This window comes from Platalea leucorodia (assembly GCF_965183815.1).
Source record: "Platalea leucorodia genome assembly, chromosome: 1".
NCBI lineage: Eukaryota > Metazoa > Chordata > Aves > Pelecaniformes > Threskiornithidae > Platalea > Platalea leucorodia.
The window spans coordinates 116,570,853-116,595,559 of record NC_138823.1 but is presented as its reverse complement, the minus strand read 5'-3'; the positions used below and the strand labels follow the sequence as shown (position 1 = coordinate 116,595,559).

At 40.8% G+C, this 24,707-nt stretch overlaps 2 protein-coding genes across 9 annotated transcripts in view; one reads left to right on the top strand and one right to left on the bottom strand.

Annotated features, from left to right (window-relative positions):
* Positions 1-598: 598 nt before the first annotated feature.
* Positions 599-19,964, top strand: MLH1 (mutL homolog 1). Of its 6 annotated transcripts, XR_014228963.1 has the most exons (20): positions 599-885; positions 1,172-1,262; positions 1,398-1,496; positions 2,612-2,685; positions 3,000-3,072; positions 4,171-4,262; positions 5,593-5,635; positions 6,262-6,350; positions 7,989-8,101; positions 8,697-8,790; positions 9,782-9,935; positions 10,692-11,050; positions 11,832-11,980; positions 13,728-13,836; positions 14,664-14,727; positions 15,264-15,428; positions 16,231-16,323; positions 16,722-16,835; positions 17,388-19,230; positions 19,892-19,964. XR_014228963.1 is itself a non-coding variant. In XM_082319509.1 (19 exons), the coding sequence occupies exons 1-19, from the start codon at positions 779-781 to the stop codon at positions 17,553-17,555; spliced, it is 2,250 nt and encodes a 749-aa protein (XP_082175635.1). In that variant the 5' UTR covers positions 599-778; the 3' UTR covers positions 17,556-19,512. The 6 variants fall into 6 exon arrangements, 4 of the variants coding, with proteins under 4 accessions (XP_082175635.1, XP_082175636.1, XP_082175637.1 ...); XR_014228964.1 differs by lacking the exon at positions 19,892-19,964 and having other exon boundaries at positions 16,212-16,323; positions 17,388-17,409; XM_082319509.1 differs by lacking the exon at positions 19,892-19,964 and having other exon boundaries at positions 17,388-19,512.
* A 3,200-nt stretch (positions 19,965-23,164) lies between these two features.
* The window catches only part of STARD3NL (STARD3 N-terminal like), a 35,684-nt gene continuing 34,141 nt past the window's right edge, over positions 23,165-24,707 (bottom strand). For all 3 annotated transcript variants that reach the window (XM_082330166.1, XM_082330167.1, XM_082330168.1), the window contains 2 exons: positions 24,388-24,457; positions 23,165-23,575 (listed from right to left, as the gene is read on the bottom strand). In XM_082330166.1, coding sequence (XP_082186292.1) covers positions 24,405-24,457 — 53 coding nt within the window. In that variant the 3' untranslated portion in view covers positions 23,165-23,575; positions 24,388-24,404. The remainder of the gene's footprint in view (positions 23,576-24,387; positions 24,458-24,707) is intronic.

The following is a 24,707-nucleotide window of genomic DNA, read 5'->3' as shown; positions in this document are numbered from 1 at the left end:
CGGTATGCGCTGGCCACGAAAGCCACAGCTCTGCGGGCCAAGCCTCGCCAAAGCCCGCGGGACCCCAAAGCTCGGGGCTTGCGGCCAGGTTTCAGCCGCGCCGCAGATCGCTACCGGCTTTGTACGTCGGCGCGGGCTTGCAGCCCACCCTGCGCTGCGACCACGCCGAGCACGCAACCCACGCTGCGGTGACGGCCGCCCCGCACAGGGCGCGCCGCGAGCACGCGGCGCCATGCCTACGTCGGAGATGCGCGGCGTCACGCCTGCCGCGACCCCGCGCGCGGCGCGACCTCCCGCCGCCAGGTGGCGCGTCCCTCCCCGGCGGCTGGCGCGCGCGCGCACCCCTCCCTGACCGCCCTGCCCTCGGCCCGCCCCCCGCGCCGCTCAGCCAATCGCGGCGGGGCCGCGGCGCTCCCACCGCCTCCCGGCCCCTCCCCGTGTTTGTTTTTGCCGCGGGAAGGAAGGAGGCCGTGTGATGGGCACTCGCGCCGCCCAATCGCAGAGCCGGCCGCTGAGGGAGGCGGGCGGCGGTTTGGCGGGAGCGGGGCCGTGCGGCCCTCCCCGTGCCCTCCCCTCAGCGCCCCGGTGCGGCGTCCCGCGCCGCCCTCTCCCTCCCCGCCGGTCCCTCCCGCCCCCCGCTGACCCAGGGGTTCCCCTTAGTGCCCCCCTCGCCCCTCAGAGACCCGTTTGCTGGGGCTGCCCGAGCCGCCGGCCTCCCCGCCTCGGGCGCCCCTTCCCGCCGGGCAGCTGCCCGGGCCGGGCTCCTGCCAGGGCCCAGATGGCCGGCGTGATCCGGCGGCTGGATGAAGCCGTGGTGAACCGCATCGCGGCCGGCGAGGTCATCCAGAGACCGGCGAACGCCATCAAGGAGATGATAGAAAACTGGTAAGGCGGGGCCTCCCCGCCGGGCGGCGGGAGGGGGCTGCGGGCCTCGGCCTCGGGCCGCTGCCAGGCCGCGGGATTTAGAACAACATACCGCTGCTGTTAGAAGAAAAAAAAGGAAGGGGACAGTAAAGATTTACTTGAAACTGAATAAATTCCGGTGTGAGCGACGGCTAGAGTAGAAACAAGCTGTCACTTGTATGAGAATGATTTGAAATTCAATTTAAGTCGTACAGCCCTCTGTGCTCTCGAACTGCTGTTCCCTGGAATGCTTTCTTGGTTTCCGCAGTTTGGATGCTAAATCTACCAGTATCCAGGTAGTAGTGAAAGAAGGTGGTCTGAAGCTCATCCAGGTCCAAGATAACGGCTGCGGTATCAGAGTGAGTAAACAAAGCTGACAGCTGTATGCTGATGTTTAATACTACCTTTTAAAACTTATTTCAATTTATAAATCTTTCCGATCCTGAAAAAAACTTGGAAACGGAAAGTGACTATTACTCGTCCCTTTCACATAGAAAGAAGATCTGGATATTGTATGCGAGAGATTTACTACGAGTAAACTGCAAAAATTTGAAGACTTGGCTAGTATTTCTACATATGGTTTTAGGGGCGAGGTAAGCTCTTCATCAAGGTTTTGAAACTGTTTGTTGTTTGTTGTTATCCTGTTGTAGTGGGGTTTACATACTATCTCATTGCCAATACTCTTTACAGAAGCTTCTATTTTCTGGGAGAGTCTGCCGTGTGAATATAGTTCAAAATATGTTTCTGTCTTTCAAGACCAAATAGGTGCCTAGGGAGACGTATATATTCTTTTTGCTTTCTGGAGTAAGATTTTTTTTTTTTTTTTTTTTTTTTAAGTAAAATAAGGCCTGTCTTCTCAAATGTTGCTTCAGGAAGCTACAAGTAAAAGACAGTGAAAGATTTGAGTGGAAGGTGAATCTTTGATGTCAGACATTTGTCTAAATACAGTACTTAAATGTTTGAAATGTACATTTGTTTTCCTTTGCTTTTGCTATTAGTCAAATTTAGTATCTCTGACCCCTCGGATATACTAGTTCTCCAGATTCCCATAGGCTGTATCTAAACTTGTCAGAAAGAACAGTCCAGGGTGAGTTCTGCTTTCCCCTCCAGGTGGACAACAAGACATATAAGTGTATTGCCTGTGCTCAGATACGTAGATCCTTGCATGCTCCAGAGAACTGACTGCTTGAGTTCTCTCCTCACACACTTCCAGCAGAATCAGCTGCACAGCCAGCGGAGTCTGGTCCTGAGGCTGGTTTCAGCAGGCTGTGTAGACACATCCATTGAGTTTTTCAGGAAAACCATTGTAACCTAACTTTGTAATATTACCTACAGTCAGGAGGGCAGGGATGAGGAATTAATGGCTAAAAGCTTCCAGCTGTCCTTTGTTAACACGAAAGGAAGAAAAGAGTACAACTGTAATAACTTTGCAAATTTCTTTTAGCTATGTTACATGGTTAGCTGCTTGCATTGCCAGAGATAATGAAGCGTTAGAAAAGCCAAAAGAAGGTCCTGGGTAAAAGTCAGTGTTATAGGTACTAAAATTTGTTAAAGCTTTGCTGACCTGCAATTTTCTTGTGAGGGTCTTTTATTAATTACTTGCAAGGGGTATATCAGTATTCAGTGATGCTGTTTGAAGTGTGGACACTTCGTCAGCAATCAGTGGTCTCCAGAGCAAGGTTTACAAAGATGCTTTCTCTTTCTCTAGGCGTTGGCTAGCATCAGTCATGTTGCCCACGTTACGGTAACAACTAAAACAGCTGACGCAAAGTGTGCGTACAGGTATGCTACCTATTATCCAAGTGACTTCTGCTGCATGTAATAATGAACAGATGTATTTAATTCTCTTTTCAGTGCTCTTATTAAGGAGGACGGTGGGGTATGTGTTTCTAGGGTAGTTACAAAAAAGACCCAGAATGTGAGAAAACATAGTCTGAGTAATTTATTTTTTTTTTTAAATTATTCCAAATTGTAAAGGTAAGCTTTTAGCTAAACCATATCTTTTAAAAATAGGGGAAAAAAGATAATCTTAAAAGGAATTCTACTTCAGCAGCCAATGTAGGGTAAACTCTTGTCTATTTTTATTTTCTGCCTAGAGCTTCTTACAGTGATGGAAAAATTAAAGCCCCTCCAAAACCGTGTGCTGGAAACCAAGGAACTCAGATCACTGTAAGTTTTGTGCATGTTCTCTCTTGTCCCTCTTCTGTTCCCTGGTTGTTATGCTTGCACCGCTTATTGGTACGTGTTACATTGTAAGGTACATGACAGTATCACCTTACAGAATATTTTCCAAATGATGTTGTTGTGTGGTTTTGTTGGTTTTTTTTGTTTTGTTTTCTTCCCCAAAGACAGCAAGGTAAACTTCAGAAGATTTTTTTTTTTTTTTTTCTTTCCCCTTCTGAGGATAGCATAGTCATATACTGTCAAAAATATTTCATAATCCTTCTGGACTGCTGAAAGCCTCAATGGACAGTTAGGGCTGCAAGAAGCTCAGAATATGGAGGAGTGGTCCACATTGTGTGAGCCAGAGTGGGAAGATGAGGGCTGGCGTGGGAAACTGAAGAACCACTGTTTGTCTGTCAGTTGTAGCTTTCTTATCTGCCAAGCTTTGAATGTGGGTTGGAATCAGGATTGGCAGTGGGATTATGAGGAATAAGGAGCCCAGAATGGGAAGGAGCGTGCGTCCTGGACAGTGTAGGGTGGAAAGTGGAAGTACTGGCCTGGGAGTCTGCAGGTGTGTGTCTTGCAGTGGGGACATACACCCAGCAAGCTTCACATATCAATGTTTAGGATAATGTATCTGAACTTTAAATTTCTGCCTTTCTCACTATGGCAGAGAAATAATTTGCGTATTGTTTAAATAAATAGTGAAAATGAACAATTTAAGATGCTGTTTTAAGGCCATTAACAACCTTGATTGCAGCAACTTTTAACATTTATTTGCATTTCATTAAAACACAGTGTAATCAGGGAATCCATTGTCATCTGCAATGGAAAGCATATAACTCACTGAAAAGTGAGTTGTAGAATTGTTGTTATTGGTAAAAATATTGATGTACCAAAATACTTGAAAACATACATTTCTCTGGAGTTGCATTTTGTTAGGTGAACCTAAGCAGGTAAGGAATAAATTGAATGTTTATCCTTCATAAGCTAAAATGTTTTCAGAAAATTTTGTAGTAGCTATTAAGAGGATGGATTTAGATGAACTATATAGTGAGAGGAGATTTTTAAAACAATTTTTAATTGTGATCTTGTTCTCTGTAGGTTGAAGATCTTTTTTACAATGTAAATACAAGGAGGAAAGCTTTAAAAAATCCAAATGAAGAATATGCAAAAATACTAGAAGTTGTTGGCAGGTAAACTGAAATAGGAGGCTCTAATTTTTTTCGACTGCCATTGATGGTACTGGGATTTTTCAGAGGGACTGGGGGGTGTGTGTGTGTGGTGTCCTTTTTTGTTGTTGTTTTTGAGGGTTTTTTTAAACTATTTGTTAGTATATGGTGTCAGATAACAGTTCAGTTTGATACAGAAAATCCAGAGTAGAAACAGTGTATTCAGTCTATGACTATTATTAGTAGGAATTCCAGCAAACAAATGGTGATAGACTTGAATGAGTGAACTCTCAATGAACTTGGGCTGAATAGAATCCAAGTAAAAACTGTGCAAGAGCACTGAGATTTGGCTGAATATGAAAAAGCTGAATGGCGATTTCACGTTGTTAAAAAGAAAAAAAAAAAAAAATCAGTTTAGCTACCAGATGTTCCCTTCCTGGGTCCCTTTGTTGTATCTTTCGCCATGTGCAGAGACTTTGCAAGCAGGATCTACACAACGTAACCAAAATAACTGCTTTATGCTTTCAGTAATAACAAAAGCTAGCAAAGGGTAGCAAGACTTTATGCTAAGGTTAGCCTGCTTCCTGAATGAGCTACTTAAGAGCCTTCAGGCCAGGCAGACTTTAGCCAGGAGGTGGAGGGCCAGGTCCCGCTGCTCTGTGGAACAGGCTGATCTGAAGTCTTGCTGAGTGACAGGCTTCCAACTCATCGGGGCGTTTTTCCATTAGGATTTTATATCTTCTTTTTTTTTTTTTTTTGTCTCCCCTCTTGAATTTTTGAGTTGCTAACTGTCCCGGTCACAGCGGTCTAACCTCTGTCTGCGTTTTTACATTTCTCATCTTGCAAGTTTCTACTATGTGTTCTTTCTCCCAGCTTAGCAACTTCCCTAGGAGTTTGAGCCAGCGTTACGCAGCTGTAGCGTATCAGAACTTGGCCCTGGTGTCACAGGCAGCTGAACCATCTGGGTAGGGGAGGTTAGAAGGGCGAGCCAGCCATTTGTCAGTTCCTTCTCCCTCGTAGCTGAGACTTGATTCCGTTATACTGAGGAGGTTAGGCTGTTCTTCTAGTTAAACCTATACAATGAAACTGAACTAATGAGCTGTCTAGAAGTTTATCGGGGTTTTTTTTGAGAAATAAGCTAACTGATCCTTGAATTTCATATGGTTACAGATGAGTTATAAATAGAAAACATTTATTTTTTTAGCTGTTTAGTCTACAAAAGCTCAGTTGGGCTCAAATCCCATTACTGTGTAACAGGAAGTGAGATTGCCCCTGTTACTCGCTGCTTTTCAGCATTCAGGGAAAGTAACCTTTTCTTTCACATGCTGCCGTCTTATGTTTACCTATTTTTCAGGTATGCCATCCATAACTCGGGAATCAGCTTTTCAGCTAAAAAGGTATGTAAATAAAGTCTTTAACTTCACTGCATGCCTGTATATACGTGTGTATGTGTATATATATATAACGCGTATATATGAAAATGCCAGAAAACTTGCGCTGCATCTTTTGCAGTGGGAATAGTGTATAGAGCCTTGCCTTGTACTGTTTGTTGATGCAGTTTGGATAGAAAACACATTAGTTGAAAGTAAACAAGACAAATGTATTTGTCAGGAGTTTGGAGTTTTCTGTGGGGTCAACATGTTATTTTATTGTACCTTTATGAGCTGTTCCAGCTTCTTTTGAGAGTCTGGTTACTAATAACTGTATGAAAGAGGATGGGATAGAGTACCTTCATTCTGTGGCATTCTTGATAATTATTTACTGAACTGCTTATGTTCCTCACTTTCAAAGATGGAGTTACTAGCCTTGAGTGGGTCTGATGTGCTCTAGCAAATCTTGTAATCCTGTGCCATTTACCATCTATTGCTTTTCTGAACACAAACAAGTAAATAATAATACAAAACGTTATAATGATGTTATGTCCCATGCCTTTTTGTTAGAAATGTTATTGTTAAGTTCAGTGTATTTCTAAAACTTCAGCCAGAACTGTGAATTGATTGATACTCATTTCTGCTCTCCTTAGCAAGGTGATACTGTGTCAGATGTTAGAACCTTATCAAATGCCTCAACGGTGGACAACATTAGGTCCATCTTTGGAAATGCTGTTAGCAGGTAGGTTGATGTCAAGTTTCCTTTTGACATGAAGCTTACTAGAAAGTCTCCTTCCCCTTTCTCTTTTGAAGAACATGGGCTCTGCTAACTTTTCCTGCTTCCTTCAAGGTGAATTACAGAGAAGAGGGAGTGTTGCAATAACAGAGCTCTCCCTTGTCTTGCAGAATGTGTGACTTTTTTTTGAGTATATCAAAGGAAAGAGGGAAGTTGCAAAGCTGTTCCTTTAATGCGCTACAAGGGAACCATCTGCTTGTAACTTTCTGTGTGCTCATTTAAAAAGAGCAAGCTGTACCTGTGTTCTCTACATGTTCCTAGCCTCTTCCTACGCCATGAAAATCTTACCACTTCTTACCACAGTCTGCTATCTGATAAATTTTGAAGTCTCCTCAAACTCATTTTTCTGAAATCTTATGGTTTAATATTTTGACAAAAGCTACACTAGCTGAGGCTGAGTAAGCCAGGCAGAAAAGCTGAAAACAAATAAAACCAATTGTCTTTTGAAAATGTATCTGCCACTTTAGGAAAAATTCTCTCTTTATAAGACATTCAGCTGTGAAGAATTCATTGAATGGACTTGTGGAATGGATTTGTCCCATGAATACTTGGGTGTCAATTTGATTCAGTTACTAAAAATCACACTTCACATGTAAGGAATGTAACTTTTAATACATGTAAACACCTTTATGAAACACAGCAAAATAGAGAGGCTGTTTAGTGATAAGGTTTGTGGTGTTGTTTGTATTTCTTTGTTACACATTTTTTTGTCTACTACTACTGCTTATTTGATACAGTTTTTCCTTTGTACAGTTCTGAATAAATTGTCCATTTCAACTTAAATGTTTTGATCAGATGTTTTGAAGTGAAACTTTTATTTCATCCAATTCAAGATGGTGTTTAGTCTAGCTTGTTATTTCGACTTAAAAAATGAACACAAATAAAAATGGCAGTCAGTATATATTGAGGTTGAATTGGAAGTGAGTAGCCCATAGGCCTTTTCTATGTTAACTTTAGAAGCTGGCATAATGCCTTGCTAGAGAGCTGTGCTCACCAGCTACCAAAGTGGATTCCCTTGACTGATGAATCATGAAAAATTATAAAAACTGTTACGAAAACTGTTAATGTTTAGGACCTGTATGCATGAGCAAGAAAAAAAGTTTACATTTTTATGACTTCTTAGCAGCCCACCAATAAATATTAAACTGGCAAAAGTGGACAGAGTAGTTCAAGAACAAGAATGTTCTTCCCTGGCTGCTGACAATTTTGAATTGTCCTTGTCTGTCTCTGTCAATGACTTAAATGGTGAAATGCATATTAGAATTATCAATAGATGGCTATAATATTACGGATACTGTGATATGTCAGGCTATTAAAAAGATACTGTGGATAGTTTTTACAGACTGCAATCATACTGTATTACTATTTTACATTTACTTAGAAAGAAGAAACAATGCGGTTCGGGTTAAATAATTTTTGTGACTCGGCAATGAATGTTTGAACTCTCAAATAATTCTAACGTTTTCATTAACTGTGATATAAATAGAATATAGAACAATATATTGCTACTTGTGAGCACTGTTTGAAATTTGCATCAACAGAAAAATTCATTTTTTGTGTGTGTTTCTGTCAAACTGTCAATAGGGAACTGATAGAAGTGGGTTGTGAAGATGCAAGTCTGGCCTTTAAAATGAAAGGCTACATCACGAATGCAAACTACTCTGTGAAGAAATGTATATTTTTACTCTTCATAAACCGTAAGTTTAAAAAAAAAAAAAACAAACAGCATGTTGTACAGTCATATGTTGCTTACATAATAATCAGAAGAACAAAACTTTCTGAAGAACTGAAAAATGTATAAGCATTCTTAAAAACATTGGAGAATAAGTATTGCAGTTAATTGTAGATCTTAAGGTGTTTTTCTATTTGTAATGTGCATCATGCTTTGCACTCTAAACAGTGGAAAGCAGCTAAGACTGGGCCTAAAAAACTTAAGCTTGCGGAGTATCAAGGTTACGATTGTGTCCTGCCGACTCACACAGAGTGGTCTCTCCATTCTGTAGCAACATTGGCATAGGATGCAACAAACCTTGACTGTATGAAATAATAAAAAGGTAGTCTGGTTATTTCAGTATTTGTGGAAAAAATACTTCTAAATATAAAACGTACTAAGAAGATACTGCCTATTCCTGGTTTTATATGAAGAATAAATAGGTCTCGGGGAAAAACGGGTATAACGGGTGCCCTCTGAAGACACGAAGCGTGAAAACATTGGTCTGAAGGAGTAGTTGGACACTGTGCAGTGTATTTCAGTGGTGCACTTTGAAAATAGCATTTTGTTCTGTGTTTCAGATCGATTGGTAGAGTCAGCCGCTTTGCGGAAAGCCATAGAAACTGTGTATGCTGCATATTTGCCAAAAAGTACACATCCATTCCTATACTTAAGGTAAAGTAATAGGAAGAAGCAGCCTTTTAATAAGATCTTGTAGGATATAGCTAGGGTCAGTAGGTTTAGAAGGACAGTTGTGTTCCTGACAGTAGTGTTAAGCATTGCACTGAGGTAACTAATTGCCAGACAGGAGAGAATTCACTGTGTATCTTTAATGTTATAAAAATCAATCATCACATTAAAGAAATCTTAATTTTCAGAAGCAGTGAGTGTCTGTAATTTCAGCTTAAGTCCTTTGACATTATGGATGTTCTTCACTTAGGAAAATGAGTTACGCTAGGAATACAGCAGAGCATTTAAGACCAGTCAGATAACTTATTCCAAACTCGTTAACGTTTTTCCTTGCTGGGATTTATATTTGTATTGTTATTTTTATCAGTTGTTCTTGGTATGCTAGTGCAACAAAAAGAAGTGAATTGCATACTGCTTACAGGAAATAAATATATTTTTATAAAAGTCAAGCAATAGCTAAAATTGAACTGAAACTGTCCTTTAAGAACTGCAGAATATGATTAAGAATGGAAGACCTGGCTTTGTAACTGCTAACCAATTAAATCTTGCCATTTACCAGTGAAACTTATGGATATCCAGGGCTTTCTAACAATAAAGTTCTTGCATTGCAGCATTTAATTGAATTCCTGCTTGGGATTATTGCTAAACGACAGGGCATCAGAAGCATTAACTCATGAGACACTGCAAGTAAAACATATTTCTAAAAACTATTTTGTAGTAGTACAATGGAGAGATTGGTTTAAGCTTACCTATGTAAGTTGATTTTGGTGAGTTTCGAATAGAGTTCTTCAGAGTAATTACTTTTTAATATACCAAACAAATCTGACTGTAGTGTAACTTTAGATTTCGGGACTATTTTGGCTTCTCTGCATGGAGCGATGGCCCCAAGTCTGACAAATTTTGTACTGAACCAATTTGTGCCCTCTCTGCCACCCATGGGAAATTTTAGGTTAACTTCTTTTAAAATGTTTTCCAGCCTGGAAATAGCCCCCCAGAATGTAGATGTGAATGTGCACCCTACAAAACATGAGGTCCATTTCCTTCATGAAGATAGTATTCTAGAGCGTGTGCAACAACATGTAGAGAGCAAATTACTGGGCTCTAATTCTTCAAGGATGTACTTCACTCAGGTGAGAATGTGTGTTTGAAGTGACCAGGGCTCTGCCCTATTTTAACTACTGTGGATACATTTACTCTGTTCAGCAGTACAAGGTATGCAGTGATTGATAGTCATCAGTGTTACACCGGTAGCTTGAGATCTTTGCTCTATGTTTCAGGGATGAAATTGCTTTAATATACCCATGCTAACAATGTGGCAGCGAACTTACTGGAGAAAAAGTGCATGAAAACATTTTAAATACTTCTCTGTCAAGTATCTGTTCAGTGTTTTTGATTTTATGAGTATATTAGTCTTCACATGTGGTAAATCGTTTTTATTCTGCCCTAGTTTACGTGGAAGACATGTGACTTGAGGAACTTGTTTGTTCTATGTATTTGATAACACCTTAGATTTAATCTAACTGGAAAAAAAATCAGAAAGAAGATTTTCTAATATCTCTTTATATACAGCGTAGTTTAAAATTATAACTATAATATTTTTAAAAAAACAACTTTCCTAGTGCTTTTTTACATTAAAGATTTTTCCCTTTGAGATAAGGGAATGCTAACTAATGATTTCATTAACTGCCAAGATGATGACATTTACGCTATTTGTCTAGCAAGTGCAAAGTTGGCAGCCTGTTGAAGCAGTTGACATTGCGTTTGTGGGGCATGAAACTTACTTGCCTCTGAGCAGTAAGATGCTGTGAGAAATGTGGCCGATCCTTGTGGTTTTTTTCTTGTTGATGTTGAATCTCTTCTCTTCACTTCCCCGTATCTGAATGAAGACGTTGCTTCCAGGCGCCGACTGTTCTTCCAGTGAGGTTGTAAAAGCACCAGCGAACTCTTCTGCGGCTACCAAAGGAACCAGTGATAAAGTTTACGCGCATCAGATGGTCCGCACTGATTCCCGAGAGCAGAAACTGGATGCTTTTCTTCAGCCGGTGAACAACCCCCTAAGTACAGGCCCCACCGAAGTGACGACAGAGGTTAAGGCAGGACCTCCGGAGGGTGCGGTCAGGCCACAGGATGCTGAAATGGAAGATGTCGGTGATGTAGTTGAAATGGCTGATGTTCAGGAGGAGACGGGGATGCCTGGGGGGGCGAGTGAGAGTGGACACTTGTCGCCTGAGACCGTGCCTCCTCGGTAAGTCTCATCTCTCCTGAGGTCATGCAAGGCTACCTATTTATGTCATGGCTTGGCCCTGAAACTGAAGATTTTTCTGATCTCTTTGAACTTCTGCTTTTTCCAAAGGAAAAATTTTCCTAGAATAACTTTCCATGGCTTTTTATTGAGAAATTAAACTTCATCTGTGAACTGAAAATTACATCACTTGTGATAAATTTTGTAACTGGAATGGGATCTCCGTGCACACTGAAAGGCAGGAAGCAGTATAAATAACGACATCAACTGTAGGGAGATCATACTGGACGGTGTCTCTTTGGAGGCCCTCCTTTCGTGGGGGGATAGAAACTACATCACTGAATTTTGCAGACATTACCCTAGTAAAGATAAAAGTGCTGTAATCTTTTTATAGCTCCTACAGGAGCTGTTATGAGAGGTCAAAGTCTTCTCAGGAAATCTGGATTTCCCCCACCCCAGTATTACAGAAAAATGATCATGAAAAAAATCATTAGCAATATCAACATTTTTTGATGTGTCCTTTAGAGCCCAATTTGCTTGGTGCTTAACAGATGTCTGATGTGATTGGTATTAGAGAGTCGTAGATTCTCTTATGAACTCCCTTTTCCTAACAATTATGCCTCAGAAGTAAAATAAAACAGTCTTTCTTTGCAAGAAGCTTTGGTAAACTTTCTGCATTTCCTGTGCTAACATACAGCGTGTGAGCTGGGCATCCCATCTGTTGGTGTGTTCTGCCCGAGTGACAGGAGAATTGAAGATGATTGCTTTTGTTTCGGTATTGCAGAAAGAGACCACGGGAAGACGCGGACATGGAAATGGAGAAAGACGACACCAGAAGGGACATGACCGCTGCCTGCACCCCTAGGAGAAGAATTATCAACTTGACCAGTGTATTGACTCTCCAGGAGGAAATCAGTAACCAGGCACACGCAAGTAAGCAAGCCTTTTGCTTCTCGAGATTATTGTTATTCCACTAACTAAATATGAGTGTTTGAACTGCTGAGGAAAAAGGTATTTAATAGGTGGCCCAGTCAGCTCACTGTGCTGCTAAGTGAGCTTTTAACAAAAATATTTGTTAAACGTCAAGGGCCAAACTTTGAACAGGCAGCTGCCGTACTGAGCCACACTGGAGGACTGTTCTAAAAACTTTCATGTACCTTGTTAGCTGATAGACATTTTATGCATTCTGAATATTTTGAAAACCTTAACTTGCATCATAGCTAATAACACTATAAAGTCACAGCTTGAAAAGCTAAGTTATTTTGTAATTTTTCAAACAGAAGTGCAGCTACGATATGGTCACGGCAAAAATTTTGCATAGTTGCATAATTGTGAAGTAGACTGGGACAGGCTTGATAATCATGGGTTTTATTTACTGCTTTTGCTTTTCATTTTCATTTGTATCTGTCCCACTTATTTCACCAGTCTCATCATTTCATCTGTTATTCTCTCTTCTGGTAAGAGTTCTTTTAGAAAAAGGTAAAAGATTTGCAATTCTTCCTAGGGTTGTTTCCCTCTTAGCTTTTTCAGTAGCCTTCAGAGTCATACTGAGTCACATAACCTGTATTATTCAGTTAGTCTAAATGTTGGGAATCTCGTGTTCTGGGGGGGGGTTGTTGAATTTATTTTGATTTTTCTGGTAGTAAGAATTGGGGATGCTCCACAGCTAAAATGGCTAGACCAGCAGACATTTATAAACTACTAAAAATCTTTATCTTTAGAAAGCAGGTTCTTACACTTCACTTGTGCTCCAGAAAAAGTTTTGCATTAGGCAGGTAATTCTGAGCCGGTAATTGCATATCTGATTGTCATTGTTTAAATACTGAAATCAAGAGTTGTCCTTGAGCCATAAAATGTCCAAAAACGTCTCAAAATACAAGCTCAAGCAGCTGCGCAAGTTGTACCATGTGTCTTGTCTTCACATGTGTAAGAAATACCTACAAGAGACTGTTTTGCAAGAAAGAAATACTTTTCTCGCAATATTGTATTCCTTTGGAAAAGGGAACAGTGGAATTTGGGTAGCGTCGTGTTTTGTGCGTGCTGTGACTGCAGTGCCAAGCTCCTGTAAGGAAGCTGCTCCCAAGGACTGCAACTAACATATTTTTGTGGAATGCCTAAAATGAACTCTTATTATGGAATCTGACTTTTCATACCTCCCCCCCCCCCCCCAATATATATAAATGAGAAGGCTGGAAACTTACTTATTTTGGGAGAGAAAAATAAATAAATTATGGACCTATTCTATCACACTTTCAGAATTTAATCTGACAATACTAGATTTTGTTGCAAAGTTGTTTTACATCTGCAGTTTTCTTTGAAGTGTGTCTGCTCCCTTACTAATCTCCTGTGGCTGGAAACGAATTTTGAAAGGCTATTCAAGCCAATCACAGAGATTTGTTTTTTTTTAATTTGCATTTGTAGTTTAACTGTTATATAGCTATTCTCACTTGTTCTTTAATATATATGAGCATATGTGTATGCACACAAATGACTGATATTTCAGAACGTGGATAACTGGTAGTACAGGCCTATAAGAAGCAGGGGTATAGTATTGACTGAACAGTAATCTGAGACTTTAATGCTAAAAAGACACAAACCACTCAACTAAATAAATTAGGGCAGGATTGCATATATGAAATGATATCCTTTTTTTGTCTTCCCCACCCCTCAATTGTTTCAGATCTTCAGGAGATGCTACATGATCACTCATTTGTTGGCTGTGTCAGTCCTCAGTGGGCTCTGGCCCAATATCAGACAAAACTGTATCTTCTCAATACAACAAAACTCAGGTAAAGAAGCTGTTACCCTTGTTGGCACTTGAAATAAATACCAGTTACCAAGCTAATTATAAAGAGGAAGGAAATGACAGGAAAAACAGCATCATTTTCTCGTTACCTATCCAAAAAGTCATGAGGCTAAAGGTTAAGCCATCGGTTCAGAACAGCGGAAACAAGTCTGGCATGCTTGGGAAAAGTTGCAGGGAATCCGTGCAATTAAAATGCCGGCTACTGCATTGTGTGCTCACAGACTGGGGGAAGGGAAAAGACATTTCTTTGCTTCGTGATTGTCTACAGCAGCAACCAGTCTACAGCATGCCGTATAAAGACGAGCAAGCAGAGGCTTCAGAAAAGTGATGTAAAACGTTGTATCCGGTTGGGTTCAGAGAAGCTGCAGGACACGATCATAACGCAAAGTTTGTATTTTTGCATATGCAGCCTTACGGGGCCTTACATAAATTTTGTAACAAGTAAGAGAACAGACTGAAGACAGACATGTCTATCAATTTCCTGTGCGTTTCTTGTAGTGCAGCAAAGGAGTAAAGAGGTTGAAATATAAGGTATCTGGGAATAGATTAATAGCGGCTGCATGCTTGAGTATGTAACATTTCTGCACCAATGGGGCTGATGATGTCAGAAACCAAGAGACAGATTTAATTGTAAACTTCTAGATAGCGCGTGTGAATGTTAAACTGTTTAGTTAAAGTAAGATCTTTGTTAATATGAATGGATATGTATGTCTGATGTTTCCAAGATGACCCTGACTTTCCCCTCTTAATTATGGTAACTTGGAGGTACGTGATCCTGTCCATATAACTAATTTTTGTACTTCAATTTAGCCAAGAACTCTTCTACCAGATACTTATTTATGACTTTGCAAACTTTGGAGTCTTAAGGTTGTCTGTAAGTATAATTTTACATTATATCCTCAAAAAAAAGATTTTTTTAAAAAATTTATTTACTATAAGCCTGTCCTTTTAGACAAATGTATAGTTTTACAGGTTGGGTTTTGTCCACTACAAAAGCGATATTTTGTTTCTTTTACAGTAAGAATAGAACGTAGAAAACTCTGTTAGTAATTTTGTAGCTACTACTGTAAGTTGTCATCCTGGCTGCTGCTTATTAGTGCCACTTCTAGATACTCACCAAGTTTTGCTGTTGCTCATTACACTGGGACAAATAATTAATTTGAATACACAATCTATCAGAAATACAGTGTTGATTGCATTTATCCTATAAATATCACAGCACTTTGGATTGTGGACTGCACAGAATTATATCGGAAAGAAATTCATACTTTATAGACTGGTTACGATAAGCAGAACTGTTTGCTCTGCAGGCTGGAAGCAACATATTGCAGTTAGTTTATAGGAGAAGGAAGAAGATTTCCAATAGAACATGTTGATCATTCACAACAGCTTTGTCTTCTGCGTTTTTAGGAGCCAGCTCCTTTATATGAGCTTTCGATGCTTGCTTTGGAGGATCCTGAAAGTGGCTGGACAGAAGAAGACGGCCCAAAGGAGGGCCTTGCTGAGTACATTGTGGAGTTTCTGCAAAAGAAGACTGAGATGTTGAAAGATTATTTTTCTCTTGAAATTGATGAGGTGACTGCTGCTAGTACTTCTGACAGTACATGAATGGTGGACTTGGCAGTGTTAGGTTTACGGTTGGACTTGATGATCTTAAAGGCCTTTTCCAACCTAAATGATTCTGTGATTCTGCGTTTTGGTAACAGATGACAACAGTAGTTTGCTTGCCGTTCTTAACTATCACTAAGAACTAGCTCCAGTAAGATTTAGGTGGCTGACCCCTTTCATTAAAAATGCTCAGCACTTATGCTGCTTTTAGAAGGGCGCTACACAAAGAAGTTTATATTTAATTAGTTACCAAATAAAATAATTTAGTCATTGCTTCCATAACTAGAATGCAGATCTCTTATCCAACAAGGTGTGCAGCTTAACCAGCGCTCTCGCTAGGCAGGGCTACCGCATCACCATTGCTCTCAATGTGTCTTTTTTCTGTGTGTGTGGCCTAACGCATCCCTTCTTTATACAAAACTGAACGGCTTCATCAAGGGTCATATAACCCAGACACTTTGCTCCGATATTCTCCTGGGAAGCGGGATCTGTGTAGTCAGTGGCTAGAGGTAGAGGAGGAGGCTGAATTCAGGTCTTCCTGAGCTGAGTGGCTTAAATCCAGGCCTCGTGAAGTTAAACGCCAGCACTAACCCCCTTCCTGCAATGTCTGCCTGGCATCAGGCTTTAAAAACTTGTAACTTCAGACACCCCTAGGGCTTGCTAAGCTTGGTAAGAATCAGTCTTACAATAGTAACAGTTTTGGTGCATTTACTGCAAGAAAGAACGTTGGTTTTTTTTTTTTTACTGAAGCAGCAGCGTTGCCTTGCAGGAAGGAAACCTTATTGGGTTACCGCTTCTGATAGACAACTATGTTCCGCCGCTGGAAGGACTGCCTATGTTTATCCTTCGCTTGGCCACAGAGGTATATTCTCTTAATGAGTTTATTTAGTCACAAATGACTTTTTCTATTTAGGAAAGAACAAAGTGAAACAAATTAATTCATCAGAAGCTGTAAAGGAAAGGCTGGAGTTGGTTAAATGTACTGTTACATGTTCCAGCCACTTTTGCTGTGGTTACTGAGCAGTTGTGCTTTGCCTCTGCATTCGTAACTACTGATTGAATGGGAATATATTTTGATTTGAAAGCCTGCATTTCTACCTTTTTCTTTTTTTTTTTTTTTGTTGTTCTATACCTTTACCGTATCAGCACAAAAATGGCCAAGACATTATTATGACTTTTCCGTATTAAGAATCTCTATCTAAAGTCTCTGATTCTCTATCTACCCAGATTCTATTAAATGACGACTCTTTCTTGTACCAGGTAAACTGGGATGAAGAAAAGGAGTGTTTTGAAAGCCTAAGCAAAGAATTAGCTATGTTCTATTCCATTAGAAAGCAATATATAATAGATGAAGCCAACGTGACAAACTCTCAGGTACAAGAACATGTAACTGCTCATGTGAACAAACAACTACCCCCACATAGGAAACTTCTTTTTCAGCTACAGACTTCTACTCCCAACTCTACTTCAGTGAAGTGAATCAAGTAGCAGTGCGGCAAGATTCTGAATGAATGGGGCTTAAATTTTCTGAAGTGTTAAATGTATTAAGAGAACCTTTTAACTTTGGGTATTGCAGTGTACTTAATATTACAACAGTCTTTGGCCTCTGAGTTTGGGATGTATTTTTTTTTTAACCTGCTCAACTATGATAAATTTCTGTAGAAGAATAAGGATGCATATAAATTAAAAATATAGTCTGCTTGTGTCTAAGTATCTGCTTAATCATTCAGTTAAGCTAGCCCCTTCTGCAAGTGACTTTCCAGAGCTTAAAATTAACTTGACTGTATAGAATGAACTTCTTCTCTAATACTAGCAGAATTTTACAATCGCTGTAGTCCTACATAATAAAGTTTCTTAAATGAGTGCTCTCCTCTAGTAAAAGAGAATTTCAGTTTAATTTTGTCCTTTTTTTCCCCTGTATTTCAGAATGAAGATTCCGACTCTGGTTCAACAACATGGAAATGGACTGTGGAACATGTACTTTACAAAGCGTTTAGGACTCATCTTTTACCTCCTAAACACTTTGCAGAAGATGGCAACATTTTGCAGCTTGCTAACCTGCCTGACCTCTATAAAGTTTTTGAGAGATGTTGAGCAAGTATTTTTTTATAGACTGGTGCATATCTAAAAAACAGTCATCCTCCATTCTGTTGTAAGGGTGGAACCTTGATGGAGGAAAGAAGAAGAGGGGATTTAATATCGTACTAATAGGACAGTAAATGGTCTGTTTTCCTTCTGTTGATCAAAGAATAAAAAGAATGTTTTAGCTATGACTAAACCCAACTGAAGTTCCTAAAATAAAATCTCTGCTTGTGCTTTGTGTTTAACTATTAAGCAATATGCTAATAGAATAAAACTTCTACTGAAGAAGATGAATGGGGGTTAAGTAATTGTGAAAGGAGATAGAGCTTAACTTAATTGAAATTGTTTCTTGAAAGCAATGTAGGTTACCCACCTCCTTTTGTTTTACAAATGATTGTTGCGTGACAGTACCTGCACTGTGAATGTACCTGCAAAGCACTTACGATCATCTGTTACTGCAGGAGCTGGTCTTGTCGTATTTGAGACCCCTTGCCAAAATAAGGCAAATCCCTTCCCTTTTAATCAAGGCGTCTGAAAATGGAAGCAGGAACCCTCTGACAGATGGCAAACGAGCAGACAGAGGTGGCATTCCTTTCAAAAAAGAGTTGCAGCTGACACTCTGGCGCCAGGCTGCAGTGTCAGAGGAAGCCACGAGTCTTGCTCAGGCAGTAAAAAAAAAAAGGCGTGAGCTTTAGTTTGACCCTGACCTTCCCTGAGACCATCACAAACTTGAATTGTCACAAGGAGGCCCTTGGTGCTGCTCTGCAGCTTCAATGAGGTGGTTTAGAGGACGTGAACTAGGAGCAGACGCGCTCACCACCATATGCCAAATGAGGTTTTAGCAGAAGTTTTGTACATGTGAGTGCTCTCAAAACCCCCCAAGTAGTCATCGCCTTCAGAATATACACCGTAAGAACAACTCGTAAGCCCCTGATGGTTTCTTCTGAACAAAGAGACAAAATGAATGAAAAGAGTCAACAGCACAGCAGCGATCTGTGATCACTGAACTACAATTGTCTCCAATTTAATGAGTAGGCCTAGGGACATCTACGTACAAGGCTGTTACTCAACAGGGAAAGTGTTTTTCTAAGTCCAAGAGGCATCTAGCATCCAAACCAAAAAAGAAAGCAAGCTTCAGTTTTGCACTGTAAAGATACCTGTTCCATTTGAAAGAAGCTCTGGTACAAGCAGAAGCACTACTGCTGTGGATTGCAAAGGTCCCAAAACCTGCCTTGCTTTGAGAAATGCGCCTGAAGGGCAGCGGTTTGCAACAGGAAAGCATCTGATAGGAGTCCAAAAGGGAGACCTGCTGGCCTCAAGCAAAATCTCAGATGGGGGTAGCGTGACTTCAAATATTTCAGGGTTGCCACTGCAGGTGCTGCTCGTTTCCCACTTGTGATCTGCCAGCTTGAAAGGAGTGGAAGTTTTTAATAGCATTCACTGTCCGTGGAGAGCAGGCTACGGACAAACCCCACACTGTTCCGGAAAGCACCGTCTTCCTTGTATCCGCTGCTTTGAGGGCAGTACCGTCAATGAGAGAACTACGGGAGCGTCGTGTCTTCCCGAGGCAGCCAGACCAGCACGGGGGAAGTAGATACGTGGCTCACCCTGCACAGAGTACAACCACCGAGCAACCAACAAAATGAAATTTGAAGTGAGCAGCTGGCTTGAGCTGGCCTCGACCCAGGTATTCCTTCCTGGCGATGGTGGTGGAACGTATAGGGAGTGGTAATGGGAATCACCTTCGTATTGTGATGCCGCTGTATATTGCCCTTGCTATAGTGTGCTTGTCTCGTGATTTCAGCATACTGCTCTATCGCTCTTCTAAAGCCAAATCGCATGTAATGCCTAATATATCAAATAAGTAAATCTGGTATTAAACATGAAAAGCTCCCTCTGTGGAACATCCGAAAGAACGTGGTTAGAGAATACTGGACTCTGACATATGTACATGTGAGAAATGTTTATAAATATGCACAAACATGCTTAAATAAAATCATAAGTATTTTTTAAGTTGTTCATTTTTTCTCGTTTTTGGTATTTAATGGAAACCTGATTACATAGTGCCAAGTTTCTGGCACAAAATGAAAAATACCTGTAATAAGGCTGAAAGAAGCTTTTATATGTATATAGTTCAGAGCTTTAAGCAACCAGATAGAGGTTAACTGTCTTCCTAAGGGGAAAAAATGCAGGAAACCTTTCTGGCAAAATGTATGTTGAAGTTAAGATTGCAATAAATCATCAATGAAATCACTTTTAAGCCTGTCACGGATTACAAAATGACAGCCAGCTAATGGTATCAGTTTGGTCAACAGCTTCCTGTTTTAAGGTTTTATTTTTCCTTTTAGCTTCTTCATTCAGATCTGCTTCTTGAAACAAAACTCATTTCAAATCTCATTTTCAAGCCCAGTAAAAAGAAACCCCAACACATTACAAAGAGCACGCAGCCACATTTGCTGTGTTTGCAACACTTCACAGACTCAGCTTTTCAAAACTAGAACAGCTCGGCGTGAGCTGCTTCCTCGCCTGCCTGCTTAGCTGCTCAGATCAGCTCAGTTCCTCGTGACTCACAGGGAAACGGAAGAATCGCGTAAAAACAGTTCTCCAGGCCTGACATGCATTCGTTTAGCCGAGTTAAATGCTCAACACGCTCAGCTCCAGATTCTGCTATTATTTTGTTTTTCTGAGCACAACTTGCATCACCCAAAACAAATCAACTTTGAGAAATCTACCACGACAGCCAGTATTCGTGCTGTCCCCCAGTCTCGGTAAGGCAGATTCAAGGTCATTCATCTCAAGCTCCTTCCTTCCAATTGTTAAAACATAGCAGGGTTAAATTGTGCTACTTCATTTCAAAAACCATCTCCCTGCTGCCAGGGGACCTCTCTAGGTGACACCAAAATGAGCAGCGATCGTTCTTCAAACGCAATTCTCGGTCCCTGAAGGGAGAGTCCATGCTTCTCCGCAAGGCAGAAGCAAGAGCTTTCCCAAGCTGGGAGAGGCGGCTGCTTCACCCTGGCTTTGTTGCAAGAAGAAGAAGAGCTCTGTTGCTGTATTTTTCCTACTGGGTACGCTTGCAGGATGCTACTGCCAGAGGACCCGTCCCCGAGGAGCTGGTGTGCTGTCCCAAAGGGACATCTTGGAGACAAACCCAGTCCGGGGTACATGGATAAGGCTGACCACTTCAGAGCTGTTCTACGTACCAGGTAACTCGGGTTGCTGTCAGGCTGTCACGCCAAGTAATCAGTCCGTGACCGCTGGCTTTCACACGAACAATCTCCTTTCTGTTAGAAGCAGGCAGCGTTTTCTAGGAAAGGCTGGTGGGAAGTGCTTCTGGGGAGGTCTTTGGGGTTGCCCGAGGAGAGGAGAAACGTCCTTGGGAAGGGCGGGATTGAACAACTGAGTTTTTGAGCCAGCTTCGCAGGTCTTACAGGTAGGTTTGAGAGGAGTGATTTCAGATTGAGTGTTTGAACTCCTTTCTATACCATAACTGATGCATTTTAGATTTCCAGGAGATGCAACCTCTCACGGCAGCAGCCAGAACTGTTTCTGGATGCGCCAAAGGGAGGCATTTCCTTGGCAAACTACCCATGTATGAAAACAGGGCCTCTCATTTAACTCAATACACAGAGAACCTGAACCATGCACCACAGCAAGAAAACACGCTGGGTCAGGAGAGGCTTGCAAAACCTTTACCTTACCTTTGCCATATAGCTAGTTGTTTGGTGTAACAAAATACTTCCCCCCAAGGATTTTCTGTCACTAGCACGTATGGCTTGTTCTGCTTTACAGCTAATGGTTTTCTATTAATTCCCCTTTCCTAATTTTTCTGAGTACTGAACTGCAGGAGGAAGCAGGCACTGAGAACAGGTTGCATTTCTTCGATTTCCAGAGGAATTCCACACTGCGGATTGAGGAAGGTGTTCAAATACAAGTCATGCACCTAGATGAAGTTCATAGGTTTAATGGAACTTTTGACCTCCTGTTCCAGATGCATTTTTCTCATTGAGTTTAGTATTTGGTTAGGAACATTCCAGCATTGTTAAATGACAGGTTTTGATTTATTTTTTTCTTCTAATGATTTATTCTTACCTGCATCCGCTGAAACAGATCTTCAATATTCTGAAGTGACATAAGTGCTAGACTTGATCCTGGCTTATTTTTTTTATCCAGCAGTCACAGAAGAGAATTTTAGAAATAGCATACTGAAGCCAATGTAACCACTTACTGCCTTCGATGTATATTCATCTTCAACATGAAGGAAGACAGACTGCCTAATCTTTCAGTCATACACTTATCTACAGAACCATTATTTGGAGCAAAAAGGCAGGTGATGATTTTACTGATAAAGCTTGATAGCGACTAAAGTGACATAAAATAGCTGTGAAGGTATTCTCAAAACATCTGCTTAAATGTAGCTCTTGCAGACTTCAATAGCCCCACGTTTATCTCCATCTCTTCCTCTCCTTTCCCCTTGTACTGCCCCCAGAATGGTCTTTATTCGGTGCTGTAGCCTCAACTCCAAGAGAACAACTAAGCAAGTGACCATGTTCACGACTCAGGCCCACTTTTAATAAATGATCTCCCAGCCCACTTGCGATGTCTCATTCCCAAAGCTGAAAAGAGAAAAGAAATCCTGCATCCACACAGCCCCAAACAGCGCTGAACATAGGTATCCATCTGCAGTTTCTGGGGCTCATCAAGTTCATGGCTGTGAGTTTGACAGCTGCAGTGGCTTACAAGCCCCTGCTGCTAGTTTATTGATTTGCTGAGACTGAATAAGGGGAAGCCAATGTATGGTTTAATGCTTTGAGGACCGGCTTTTGGTTTGTGCTTTTAGTGGAAAAATCCTGTAAACTGAAACAGTCACTACTGCTTCAAGGAAAAGCTGTGATTGGAAGAGATCGACCACAGCCCATCCTGCCTTCTACCCACTGTGCTTCTGTTCCACAGCGATGGAAATATTACAAAGCAACAGAGTCCATATGCATGAGTTAACATGTGAAGAATACCTTGGTACTTAATATTTGCTGTGCAGGTTGCTAATAAAATCTAATGGCTATATAAGGAAAGCAACAACACTTACCTTCCTCTTTAGGTAGGAATTAGGTATTACCTAAAACTTTTTTGATCAAGCGTCAGTTAACACTTAAGATCTGTATCTGAAAATAGGTATTTTATACTTACACGCCTAAATTGAATGATTGACTACCTTCCTTTCCCTACTGGGGTAATACTCGTGTTTGCAAAGGCTCACTTACTTCAGTTTCCTCCTTGAACCTGAAAACACTCACAACCAGTATGGGAGTGGGAACTAAGTTATTTCAAAAAGCTCCTTGCATCCTTTTGATATCATACATGCAACAAAGAAATTACGTTCCACTACCCCTAACATTGCATCCCTACAGGCAGCCAAACAGCACTATAACGCATTTTGCACAAAACCTATGCAAACTGGAATCCTCATTACCCCACAAGAAATAAAGGAGTGGTACATGCGGATTTTCAGTTGATAAAGCAACAAAATATCATAATGCATTACCCATGTTTTAACATTTTTATTTTAGAAAGTGAACATATCCATTAAAAAAGAAAATGCATGGAGTTAAAAAAAGTAAACATAAAACTAATGACAAATTTGCAATAACATAAAATAATTTTACCTAGTGAGTCCCAACAATCATTAAATACACTTCCACCACAGAGAAGTTTTACTTCATTATATTATCAGTCTCTTGATTAGGTACACAAGACAACACTTTCCAGTAATTACCTAGTCATTAGAAGGACCAACTTCAGGAATCACTGAATAATAAAATACATCATGGACAAATATTTTCATACCACCTGGGAGGCAACCTAATATACATATGTCAACAAGGTACATCTTTGTGAGGTATTACAGTACATGGGAACCGTTCCCTTTGCTTTCTAATGAATATATTCTCCTGTCAGCAGCTCCACCAGCAAGTCAGCCATAGACTCTGTTGCCAGTTTCCAAACCCCAACAACTTCCCTCAGAGATTTTCTTTCTGTAACAGATTACACAAGTCAGGATGAATGAAGATGCGAGTCGGGGAAAACGGGGAGGCTGAAAAGAAAAGGTCATCCACTCTTCCAGACGAGCACTCGAAGATTTCAAATCAGAAGCTTCAGCTTCTCGAGAACATTTAATACCTCCCCTAGCTCGAGCTTTGCCATGTGTGGTGAAGTGAAGGCATGGGGCAAGATAATTCCAAAAGTAAATGAAGTAATTTCCAAAATAAGGAAATCATCTCTCACATTTAACCAAAGTACACTACAAAAGTCTTAAGATACAGCTGCTCCGATGTAACCCATTTGTAGTATTAAACAGACTGAGGAGGGGAAACATCAAAGTAGTTTTGCCCATGCAATCTTCAAGATGAATATGTTTGTCCTAGGCGTAAACAAAAAGAATCTCTTCCTTGCACTCTTGCATTGTCATCTCGAAAGACATCTCTTTCCCCACTTCCAAAAAAAAGGAGCTTCTACACATCTGGTCCACCATTGTCCTTTCCAGGACCGCCCCAAAATAAATGCTGTAGCTGTTCCATCCTGAGCCTGCAGCGTTTTACACTATACTCCAGAACAGCGCTCTCAGACCCCTGGGCCTGGATTAACCAGAGCTCAGCAGCAGAGGACCCCAACTACAGGCTCTCAAGAGCCTGGCAGGATTTCCTGCTTGAAGGTTGCTAAGACAGACAGACTGGGTTCAAAGATGATGAACTCCTAAGTTCACCTACCATTCAAAATATTTGGGAAGAAAGTAAGAAGAAAAAAAAATATTTTTAGGAACAGTCAGGTTCTATGCAAAGGAACTTACCTGCTTCTTCATATTTGCTATACAACCGGTTTTTCACTGTCTTGTTTTTCCTCAGAGTCTTCATCAGATCCTGAAAAGGAAGACAAGAATGCAATTAGATCATGAGAGAAGAAGAAGGAAAAAAAGGAAAGGAAAAAGGAAAGGAAAAAGGAAAAGAAAAGGGAAAAGGGAAAAGGGAAAAGGGAAAAGGGAAAAGGGAAAAGGGAAAAGGGAAAAGGGAAAAGGGAAAAGGGAAGAAGCAGACTACCACTTGTAATGGCTTATCAGAAGGCAATTCAAAGCAACTATTTCCCATAAAAATATTTACTTTTTATTTTAGA

What these genes read in the sequence shown, in the direction of transcription:
- MLH1 (XM_082319509.1), top strand. Translation starts at nt 779, where the DNA reads ATGGCCGGCGTGATCCGGCGGCTGGATGAAGCCGTGGTGAACCGCATC. An exon ending in CAGTAACCAGGCACACGCAA is followed by an intron (nt 11,981 to 13,727) that starts GTAAGCAAGCCT and finishes CAATTGTTTCAG; the next exon opens with ATCTTCAGGAGATGCTACAT. An exon ending in CCAACGTGACAAACTCTCAG is followed by an intron (nt 16,836 to 17,387) that starts GTACAAGAACAT and finishes CCTGTATTTCAG; the next exon opens with AATGAAGATTCCGACTCTGG.